Source organism: Solanum pennellii, chromosome 7, assembly GCF_001406875.1.
Source record: "Solanum pennellii chromosome 7, SPENNV200".
NCBI lineage: Eukaryota > Viridiplantae > Streptophyta > Magnoliopsida > Solanales > Solanaceae > Solanum > Solanum pennellii.
In genome coordinates, this window is record NC_028643.1 from 12,673,997 (window position 1) to 12,686,408 (window position 12,412).

The 12,412-nt window shown below is 32.8% G+C and overlaps 1 protein-coding gene across 1 annotated transcript; it reads left to right on the forward strand.

The window, feature by feature from the left end:
* The first annotated feature begins 649 nt into the window (after positions 1-649).
* On the forward strand, positions 650-11,768 carry LOC107024031 (afadin- and alpha-actinin-binding protein). Its single transcript, XM_015224909.2, has 16 exons — positions 650-914; positions 997-1,031; positions 1,126-1,237; positions 1,935-2,032; positions 3,499-3,595; positions 3,674-3,763; positions 3,840-3,902; positions 4,013-4,087; positions 4,167-4,232; positions 4,306-4,383; positions 7,377-7,487; positions 7,588-7,665; positions 7,792-7,911; positions 9,943-9,986; positions 10,135-10,192; positions 11,485-11,768. The coding sequence occupies exons 1-16, from the start codon at positions 882-884 to the stop codon at positions 11,491-11,493; spliced, it is 1,167 nt and encodes a 388-aa protein (XP_015080395.1). The 5' UTR covers positions 650-881; the 3' UTR covers positions 11,494-11,768.
* Positions 11,769-12,412: the final 644 nt, after the last annotated feature.

Consider the following 12,412-nt stretch of genomic DNA (forward strand, 5'->3'; position numbering starts at 1 on the left):
ATTTCTTCATCCAAAAAAATTAATCAATTATGAAACTTAAAAAATATCAAAATAATTCCATTTTTTTTCGATATTGACAAATAAAACATAGAAATTTTTCGGAGAGATTTTTTTCCAATCTTTCTCTACCTAAAAAACGAGATGAAGTATAAAGTTATAATTAATAAAAAAGCTGATGAAAAGAAAAATTTGTTGGGTTGAAGATGGCATTGTACAGGGAGGGGGAGGGTCGCCATTAATGGAATTAGAGGGAAATGTATGTTTTTGGTTTCAGTGGAAGGCAGGGGAAGTGGGTGATTTAAGTTTAAGTTTCTTTTTTTTATTTTTTTTTACTTTAAAATAATTTTTTTTTACTTTATAATATAATGTTTAAATAATTTTTTGGATTAAAAAATAACACATGTCGTTATTTAATTGGTCAAATTGACATGTCAGGGCGAGTGCATTTCACTTATCCTCTATTTTTAGTTTATTCTCAAAAAGATGTTCACATGGTTCAAATTTAAAATGATACAAGTGCTTAATAAATAGTATATCTAGTTAAAATGTCTAAATAAATAATTGAGACAAATTTAAATGGCCGCATATGACTTTTGCCTAAAATAAAATATTCTATGATTGCAAAAGAATCCGCTAGTCAAAACAAAGTTGAGCTTAGAGACCCGTCATACCCGCCGGTCGTGTCAACCGTACTTTCCCCAATTTCGACTTTCGAGAGTGTGGCGTGGCACTACTGCGAAAAGTGAAAACTAATAGAATAAAAAACTACTCCCTCCCTCCCTCCCTCCTTCCTAGTACAAAACACTCACTATTTTCAATTTCAAAATTTGGCCTACATTCATTCAGATCTATCTTCTTTGGATTTTTCTCAACCATCGAACATGCCTCCTACAGACAATGATTACGATCTCAGAGTATTTTATTCCCTTTCTCCTTTTCTCTCATTCTACTTACTTTGTGTTTCGTTTTTGTTAAACAATTGTAATTCTTCTGCAGCGTGCATCTACTCCACCTAGCGGTATGGGAATCAGGTAATTCACAAGAGTAATATCTTTAGGGTTTTGATTTTAACTGATCTGTTTCAATGTAAGTCAGCAAAATGTACTGATTTTTGTTGTTTTTTAGTGAATGTAACTTTGCAGATATCAACAATTTGGAGCACTGTGCTAAGTATCTCAACCAAACATTGGTCACTTTCGGGTTTCCTGCTTCTCTCGATCTTTTTGCACATGACCCAGTATGCCGTTTCTTATTTTGTTTATATTTTCTTCTTCTCATTGTATTTCACACAATGTATTACTGTGGGTAGCCCGGGGAGGGGTGGATAAGCGTCAGGGTTTGGACATTATTAACAATGCGTTAGGGTTTGGACATGTTGATGGGAAATTTGAGTGAGAGAGGTGAAAGTGACTGATCTAACCACGAGAGTGAAAGCTGACGGATAGAAGTAGAACATTTTCTGCTTTAAAATATTCCTTTTCTAGGGGTACTGTCTTTTAAGCAAAGGTTGTGAGTGGGTGCAGGTGGAAATAACTCGATCCTGAAATATGCAAATGATTTTAGTTTCTAACATAAATTTGTACTCTGTTTAGCCCATTTGATTTGATATCACGTCATATTTTTCTAATATTAATTTGTGTGTTATGATAGTTCAAGTGGAAAAAAATTATTATTGTTGAAATTGACAGTTAATTTGATTGGAGAAAGTATCACAATTGAATTGTTGCCCCTTCATAATATTGACCAATGAAAGTTGGGATGAAACTTATTTTCATTCCAGTCCAGCTTACTCTGTGGAAACAAGTGTTTTGCGAGAAACTCTTCAAAGTTGGGTTTGTTAGTGGAATGATGCTAATCATTGGTAGATGTATAGAGAATGTTATATATATTGAGCTGAACTGTGTGTAGTATCTGACTGATTTCTCATTTGGTAGGTTTCAATTGCAAGGACTTGCAATTGTGTATATGCACTATTACAGCAGAGGCAGAGGGATATTGAATTCAGGGAGTCCACAAATGAGCAGAGACAACGGTATTGAACACTTCTGGAGTAGTTCTGTTGGGCTTCGTGAAAATGATCTTGCAGTGACAAACTTTGTGATATTTGCTTAGGTTTTCTTTCGGTTGGATGGATATTACATGTCTAAACTTTGATCTTATTAGTGTACGAATAAAGATAGGAGAAGTTGTCTCTGAAATAATTGTTAGAATGAAAGCCATTATATTAGTTTTAAAGTAGTTTCCAATTATTGATGGATGGGGTCGTTTGGTAGGATGAATAGAAATAATGCCGAATGGGTGCATTAGTAATGCTGACATTAGTAATACTGATATTCGCTATGCATGTATTAATTATGCTGAGATCTATTATGTAGTGTTTCGTTTGGTGGATTGAAAATAACATGTTTTGAATAATTTCTAAAAAAACTATTTGTTTACAAAAATACCTTCCACAAATACGGTGAAAAATGTTTTGAAGGGTAATTGTGTCTTTAACTATGCTAATACATGCATTAAAACCCCTTTCATTACTAATACTATGGTTTCCATGTATTAGTTATAGATAGCATAATACCTAATAGAGTGTTCGCATTAGTCATACATAGGTTGAAAAAGTGTACTGTACAAGGTATTAGTAATACACAAAGTTAATGCATGCATTATTTTTCAATTCGAATGCATCATGCCAAACGACCTCTAAGTGTTTGTAGAAGTTCGTCGCAATTGAACTGGAAAATATTAAGTTATAGATTCTTTCAATGTCTATTTGGTTTTTTTGTGTCATCTTAGTGACTTTCAGTTTTAGGTTTTTCAACCTCTGTTGTTGCTGACCTTTTGTGTGTTTTCTCGGTAAAAATGCTTTGGCGTCTTCACAAATTTTGTTTCTTCAAATTGTTTGAATGCAACCCTTGATTTAGGGAGCTTACTGCTTTTCTTTCGTGATTAAGGTCAAATTATTTTCTTTTCTTTTCCAGCCTTAGAAACAATGCATTTGTGCCTTTAAGTAGAACATTTTGAGCATTGCATGGACTTACTACCACCGTCTATTTTTATGATGTTTCTATTATTGCATTATTTTGTTTGTTTGTTGTTGTCTCCATGAGGTAGTTGTAAGGTATGCGTACACTCTACCCTCCCCAAACTCTATTTGTGGGATTCCACTGGGTATGTTTTTGTTGTTGTTGTTATGGACTTCTCATAGAACTAGGGAAGTATAAAAAGATCAATTCAATTGGTAGGCATAAAAACAAATTTGAACAGGATCCAGATACGTCCTATTATTAGAAATATTTCTGACTGTACAGTACAATAGTATGCATAATTATTTTCCTGTGATTTACTGTGTGTATCAGTTCATTTGGATTATCTTGAGTACAAAAAGAATAAAGTTCCCAGGCCTTGATTCTACTGGCAATTTGGTCTACTGGTGGTTTTCTATTGATGTTCTCTTAACTGAGCAAGATGTTCAATGATGGTTACATTTTCTTCTTCTGAAAGGCTGTTATCAGACATATCAAGATTAGAGGCCAAAGTGGAGAGGCTGGAATCTCAACTTCAAGTCAAAGATAGAGAGATAGCTACAATTACTAGAGAGGTCTGGAAGCCTACTTTTTCATAAATCCAAGGAGTCCAGATTTACGCTTTGCTGACCTTAGAGAAAATTTATGTGTAGGAAGCTAAAGCTACTGCAGCTTTGAAGGCACAAATTGACAAGTTGCAGAAGGAAAGAGATGAGTTTCAGAGGATGGTTCTTGGCAATCAGGTTGACTACTATTTATTTATACTGCTTTTAATGAAGTAGTGTTTCATAGCTGGTCTGAATTATATTGTTGAAATAGCAAGTCAGAACTCAGCAGATATATGAAATGAAGAAAAAGGAAAAGGAGTACATAAAGTTGCAGGTAAGATCTCTCTCATCTCTGTTTACTATCATTATATATGCAGAACTATGCTTATTCCATCTCCAATCCTATTAAGCATCTCAATTTATGGATGGGTCTGCTATTTCCAGGAGAGGCTAAATCAAGTGATGATGGAGAAAAAGAAGGAATCCAGATCAGGCATGGAAATAATGAATTTGCTCCAGGTAACATCAACTCTTTTCTGGTTGCTATATGTACACATTAGTATTCCGGAGTTTAACAGTTCCATTAAAATGTATATAGAAAGAAGGGCGTCAACGTGGGACATGGAATGGGAAGAAGACTGACAATGACTTCTACAAGAAGATTGTAAGTGCTCGATGAGCCTGCTTAAACTCTTTCAGTATCCTATATAAGCTTATAATTTTGTCTAATCCATTAGGTAGATGCCTACGAAGCTAAAAATCAAGAACTAGCTGCAGAAAATGCTGATTTGAGGGCATTACTGCGATCAATGCAGGTACATTCAATAGTCATAGCAGTGATTCAGCGTTTTGATTTAGCATCTTGTTTTCAGCAATTAATGCTGTTTGGACAATCTTCGGAGAGAAGTTTTAGGAAAACATTTTGAGAGTAAGCTTGTCTAAAAGAAAAAATATGTTAATTGTAAGTTCATAATTTTTCCTCCTAATTTTGAGTGTTTAGTGAATGGAAGAAGATATTTCAGTTACAAGTGCCTCTGGGCACTTCCCACCCAAAAAAAGGTTTGAAAATTTTGTTGGAAAAAACTTTGATCCAATATTGTTTTTTCAAAATTATCTGTGACTTCTATGAATATATCACTTCTAAATACCTCTATATTTGTTCAAGAATAGAGTAGACAGACAATATCAAGCAAGTATAGTCTCCCTTAGTTAGGAGTTTGTTGATATAGCACACTCAAACTAGTATTAATTTTGTAAGCATGTTGTGCTCAAAAGTTAGATAGAACATAATACAGGCGCTTAGTTGGTTATGGAGTTGTCCATATGTGAAATATAATTATTTGTCAGATAACCTCATGAGTATTGATGGAATAAGGGTGCATGTACCTATCTATCTGAGATCAGATGTGAGGGAGGGAAGGCTTGTTTGCATCACAAATCCTAAATGTCTTAGATAACTGCAATTAGTGTTGTGAGATTTATGGTTATTTTTTTGTGTTAAAATTTGATAACAATGGAACTTTAGAGTTGTGGAAGATAGATAAAACATAGTCTTATCCCAATAAGAAATGTCCAGTGAAAGATGTTTTAGGAGCTGTTTGGGTAACTTTGGGATTTTTTTCTGGAGAAAAGGGTTTCTGCAAAAATAAAACGTGTTTGGATAATTATAGTTGTTTTGTGAGTGGAAGAACTTTCATTGAAACACCATAAAACCACTTCTTTAAGAAACGTTTCCCCAAAAAGACTTTTTTCTTTAACTTCTTGAGTAAAATTAAATAAACACAATTTCTTTGCATTATCTTATGAATCCATTCACAAATAAACACTGCTTAAGGAAGTTGAGTACAGTTTGTTCAACATCGGCCAACACTCGGAGCTGGTGAATTGATCATAAAATCTGCTTGTGTTTTTTCTTACAACTTCACACTATCAGTATCATGAAACCAACTATTCAGATAAACCCACTATGCATTGAGCTTCTACTGGAGTTAGTATTCTGTCTGACTTATGTGGCTTTTTGCAAGCAATGATTTTAAGAGTTCAATGTCATAGTTAAACTTTTACCTGTCTTTCCACAGAGTTGATTTCACGTCATCTCAAAGAATTGAAAAAATAATTAGATTAATAGATAATGATAAGAAAGGGAGTATGGAACTCCTCCTGTTTTTATACGAGTGCCTGTGCACCATTTATAGCGTGTTTTTGAAGTTGTTTTCAGTCTATATACTGCATACTTATAGTTAGTACTTTCTATTTGTTTACTTAAAAGTGGATTCCTTTTCCTTCTGATTCTTCTCGTCTTACTTCCTAGTTGATTCATTCTGTTAATAATTTTTGGGAAAAAAAGAACACAAAAGGGAGACTGTAAGAGCATGGTAAGCACAGAAAAAATATGTTTGCCACATGACCTTGTGTATTGACCATACAAATTTTCTTCATGTGTAATGCATACTTTTAAAAAAGCAGTTCTGTTTAGAATGTGACTGACCTTCTTATTGGCTATTGGCTTACATGAGTAACCTGTAAGACTATCTCCAACCCCTTTTTATTTTACTATTCACTCTCTATATTTGGAGAGTATAATAGAGAATACCTTCTCCGTGACTCTCTATTTCATCCTCTACACTCTAATTGTAGTGAGTTGAATAGTGGTTCTCCAAATTTGGAGAACTACTATTCATACTCTCTATTTCTCTTTTTGATTATTATATTATTATAAAAAATTATTTTGTAATTTACATATTATTTTTCATATAAGAATATTAATTAAATCTCTAATATTCGTAATTCCTTTCAAACGTAATATAACATTTTGAAAAATAATATGATTTAATATATACTACTTCCATTCGAATTAATAATATTTCAATTTTTTTTTTTAAATTTTCGTTATTTTAAGTGATTTAATATTATTGTTGATTTTCACTATAAAGAATGACAAAAAATTTAAATGATAAGATGAAAACTTCAATTTGAAAATACTGTACATAACATAGTAATTTAAATATAAGATAACGATACAATACATAACATAATAATTTAAAATCATAACAATAAATTAGTAATCTGGTAGAAAAAATTAGTGTATGATCTAGAGAATTGTTGTGGTTGTGATTGTGGTTGTGCTTGTTGATTTTTTTTTCCAATTATTCACAGTTCTTGTTGCTAAAAAATAAACGACGAAAATGCTAATTTTGAATTCGTAATGCATTAATAGAGCATTTATGGGATTAACATAATAATTTTGAAAGTTGAGTAGTTATGTAATGTTTATATAATTGTATTTTATTAATGAGTTTTCACTTTTATTTGAATTGTCCGTTAATATGGATATTATATGATATTTGTTGCAAATTATGTCATAGAGAAATTTAGAATAAAATATAATGTTATATTAAATAAAGAATTTAAAAAAAATAAAATTTTATATTACATGAATTTTCATATAAGGTGATTATTTGGAAAAAAGAAACAAAGGATTTATATTATGAAATCAGAAAATAAAAATGAAAAAAATAATTATATAATATTGAGGAGGGAGGAGAAGATCATTTTTAGAGAGTATAATAGAGAATTGGGTTGGAGTTGATTGTCAAAAAATAGAGAACTCTATATAGAGAGTAAATTAGAGGGTAGGGTTGGAAATGCCCTAAAATGTCCCAAATGGGGTCTTCCAGGGAAGTCAGCTGCAATCAAGACACAACCTTGTGTATATTGATTAGTGATGACTATACGAATTTTCTTCATGTGTAATACAAATTTTTGAAGCAATCTTTTGTTGAGAGTGTGACTGACCTTCCTATTGTAGGCTGACATGCGTGAGTTCTTAAATGCCCCAAATGGGTCTTCGAGGCAATCATCTTCAACCAGTGAGAGGCTAGACACTGATCACTTGCAGTCCCCATTGGGTGGTAGAACGGTATAGCTTATTTTCTAAAGACATAAATAGGATTGGTTATTCTTATAGATGTCTTACCTTTTAATGACATGAAGAAACTCAAGTGTTTGCAACCCTTCAGGATGTTTTTGATCTGCCTCTCCACATGGCTAGGGATCAAATTGAAGAAAGTCTTCGTAACAAGATGGCTTCTATCAAGGTAATGAAGTAGGTGATTATGCATTGATATACTTTGCTTTGTACTCCTATCTATGTTTAGATGACAAAGATCATGTGTTGTTGTATGTACACAAAATAACCTGTATATCTTTGCTGAAATTTGAAGGAACGGATGGGTCAACTGCAAGATGCACAGAAGGGTGCAGAAGTTACCTCAGAAGCAACAGAGAGAGAGCTTGAGCTAGAAGCTCAGCTTGTCGAAGCCAGGAGCATAATCCAAGAGCAGGTACTCTTTTTATAGCATTATGAGTAGGAGTTCCATTAAATTTGGAAGCTCTTCTATACACTAGTTGCACGAACATCACGGCTAACACTTGCAAATATTTTGTTTTGCCACCATACTGTTGAATCGTGTGTTGTCAATAAAGGCTAGTTGTGTGCTTTGTTTTGATTTGAGACCTTTTTAGTTTGTAGTGGAATCAGATTGATGTTTATGCTCTTATTACAAACCTAACAATCTTAAAATACTTTATGGTGCTGAAATTCATCTTTAAATATATGATGGAGGTGGCACTGGATTATCTGTCAGTGCTCTAGTTATCTGAAATGGTGCTAAGAAGGAGACAATTTGTGTGCTAAGTTCTGATTTGAGCTTTTTAGGTGTTGTTTAGACATGCGATTTCATGTCATGATTTCAAATTTCAACTTCAAATCTGTGTTTGTTTATCACATTTTGAATACAACTTGAACTTGAAATTTTGATTTCCAATACCAAATTCATCTCAACGGTATAATTTCAACTTCAAATTTGTGATTTAAATTTTTCTGAAATTTAAAACTTGTCCCGTTATTTTAGATTTTGCAAAAAAAAAAAAAAAAGAAGAAGAAAAAAAGACGCCCACACACAAAAAGCCCAGATTTATTCCAATTTCCAAAAGTGACTATCCAAATCTTACTTTGTCAACCCACTTTTCCCTTTCCATAAAACACACCCAAAGATCAGTTGGTGCTACTGTGAGGAATCCTTTGTTAATTATAATTTAGATATATTAGCTCGTTCTGTAAATTATATAAGAGTTGGGGGGTATGTTTTCATAGTTTTTGCATATTGTGGGGTTAAAACTTATAACTAAATACAATTTCAACTTCAAATCAACCTTCACTGAAATCAATAATTTCAATCGTGTTTTTAAGTTCATGTCCAAATACCTATAGTTTACAATGGAGTCAGATTGATGGCTATGCTCTTATTACAGGCGTAGCAATTTTAAAATTCTTCCCTATATTTCATCTTTAAATGGGATTATCAGTGCTCTTGCTATCTGAAACGGTATTATCATATGCTAATCTAGCCATAAATATTGAGATGGAAATGTTTTTTTTCAGTATCATTTTTTGGATGAAAATTTTAACTGCTAACCTAATTAAGTTCAAGAAATGGTGGATTTAGCTCTCAGTTGACTTTATTTATTCACTTTTTTCGAAGTCCTTTACCTTTTCTTGTCTTTTCATCGAGCAACATAATTTTCTATCTTCACAGCTCTGTTGACTCTATTCAAATTCTTCACGTTTAGTTATTATTCTTTAGCCTCGGTGGATGACCAAGGGGATAATAAAGAAAAATAATTAGGAAGGAAAATGGACAAAAAGAAAATTCATTTAAGGCCTAACATATAATTGTTAGGGCATTTAAATTTAGCATGTAACAATCACTTGATTTACCAGATGGTTAAACCAAAAAAAGTTTCTTTGAAGCTTCTGTTCCAGATATTATTTGTATCGAAGTAAAATGGAAAAAGGAGATTTGTCTGTGGCATAACCTATATTGTTAAGTCTTTTTAATTTAGCATGCAACATTCCGTTGATATACTTGAGTGGTACAATTCATGAAGTTGTTGTCTGGGGTGAAATATTGAAAAATTAACTTTGAAAGCCTGAGATGATGGGTTAAGTTGTTTAAAAAAAAGATGCAAAATATAATTGATATTCATGCCTTGTAAGGCCAGGAAGTGCACGCTACCAGGATTTCTTCATTCCAAAGGCTTCAAACCCTTCACCATTTGTTCAAAATGGAGGGATCCCATCCATTCCACCACATTCCTTGGGTGGTTTAAAGGAAATTGTAAAATTCCTGAAAATTAACAGGCTATTGCTATGAAAAGAAGGTCTCTTTCCTTAAATTGGGACTTTTTGCAATTAAAGGAAGTTCACTTCGTAGTGACCAGAAATTGACTAGTTTATTTAATTGACAAGCTTTTGAGCCTGTTTTATTTGAAAATTCACTGATCTTCGGAAGAATTTTACATTGAATTTGCAGGCGTCGATTATGTCCAAACATCTTACGAAGTCTGAGAAGCCAAGGTACTGCCATATTGTGACAAATCTCCATGCAGTAAAAAAATGGGAAAAAGAGAAACAAGAGGAAACAACTACATTTCCCTGCATAATGCCAAGAGCCTTTGAATAGCTAACTTTTGAATCTTTTATCTGATGTGCATTATGAATGCAGGCGATTGAGTGGTCATATGAATTCCGAGAGGGACCTGCTCATTTCATCCCCTACAGAGGTATCAACAGTGAAATTTAGTTTTTGCTTATCAAGTCGAGATTATGGCTTAACTATTGCAATTGATTCTACCTTGTTTTTATACATGCACTTAAATCAAACAAAACCATGCCCAGAACCCAAAATGAAACAGGAAAGAAATCCCAACAATTCGGTCTGTGGTTGCTTGAAAATAATTTTCTTTTCTCTGAAATTGTTTGGAAAGAAACTTAAGGTGCAGCCATGGAGGAAGACTTTTTTGGGGAAGAAGACTGATATATTAATTAGAAAAGAGATATACGCCCAAATAAGTAACCATGTCGTCAGCAAAAATAAAAAAACTTTAAGCTTTTTTTTTTTTTCGTTCCAGCTGGAGTTCCATTAGGAGAAGGGGCATTTAACAACTTTGCTAATGGAAAGAATGTTTTTGTTGCCAAAGTATAATGGAGGTTAAATGTAAACCATTTTGGAAAATAGAGAACAAATTTGGTCCCTTTCCCAATAATATAAATCTCATAGGACTGAGGTCTTGAAGAATGAAGCAAATACCATCCTTTACTGTGCGTTTTAGGAGCCTCACCTAAAAGAATTGTACAGCATTTCTCTATGAAAATCAGCAAGAGATCTCATTAAATAGTACTCTGAAGTTGGGATTTGATCGCGGATAACTAGTAAAAACGAGGATAATCAGAATTGCATTCTGTCTGAGAACTTCCTTCTTTTAAGTTGTGTCATATAAGTGAAAGATTAGGAAAGGAAAGAAAATGCTGGAAACAATTGTATAATTGGACAAAAACGTCCGTGATCTTCTGTTATCACTTGAATAACCTCAATCTACAATTGTCAGATAGTGTCTGTTTGAGCAACTGGTTTTATTCCTACTTCTGGAAAGTTAGTGCAACAGGAGTCAAATCTCGATACACTTGCAATTTTGCCATGGATTTAGATCCCCCTAATTGAAGTCTCTTTCATTAACTCGAAAATAAGTGAAATGTCTTTGTTAAAACCAACTTGCACCTCTACCTTTATATAATTAATTAATCATGGCACTGCATAGTGATATTTTAGAAAGCTTGTTTACCATAGTTCAATAATAAGTGATTCATGAAGCTGCTAACTGATAGTATGTTATATCCTTGCCTGCCATTTTCAAAGTAAGCTCATGTATTGAACATTTGTCTATTCATACTCATTTGTTTTTTCCATGTGTATTATGTTGGAAATGATGTGATGATGAAATATATTGCTGAAGGACTGCCTACTTTTGCAATTTAGTTAATATTAAGTGGCTGTTTTATTCTCTTCGCCTTGCAGGGTTTGTGAAGTTTCCAACATTGGACAAGCTTAAGTTTGGATGTGACCTTAATTCTTCTTAATGTTGATATAGATGCAATATATGCTGATGTTAATGAACTGCTAGCACCAAGACAGGTAAACGTATGTCTACTTCATGGTCGTTGTGTTGAATACTCTGATGGAACAGTAGGATGATGTCATATGTAGTTGATAATTCGTCCTTGTAATATTGTACATCGTATAGATGACAGACATACATACTTTTCGTTTCCCAGATGCTAATTCAACCTACCTTATTTATATATCTAAATCTCGAGTCCGAAACTTAAAGGGTACAAAATATTAACAAAAATTCCAAAACGGTATATAAAATTTTATATTAACCAAAACGGTAAAATCGCTGCAGAATCGCTGCAGGTGCAGCGACTTAAAAAGTAAAATCGCTGCCTCAGCAGCGATTTTGCAAAATTTTTTTTTTTTTAATAAAAAAATGAAATCGCTGCCTAAGCAGCGATTTCAAAATTTTGCTTCTTACAAATCGCTGCCTTGGCAGCGATTTCATTTTATTTTTTAATTATAATTTTTTTTTAAAAAAAATAAGGTATATCGCTGCCACTGCAGCGATTTATAAAAAGAAAAAATCTTATAAATCGCTGCCAGGGCAGCGATTTATTTTATTTTTTTTTTATAAAATAAATCGCTGCCAGTGCAGCGATTTAAAAAAAAAAAATTTCTTGATAAAACGCTGTCCTGGAATGCGTTTTATCCAAAAAAAAATTTTTTATTTTTATAAATCGCTGCACTGGCAGCGATTTATTTTATATATAAAAAAATATATTTTATAAATCGCTGCCCTGGCAGCGATTTATAAGAATTTTTTTTTGTTTTATAAATCGCTGCACTGGCATCGATAATACCTTATTTTTTTTAAAAAAAATATAATTAA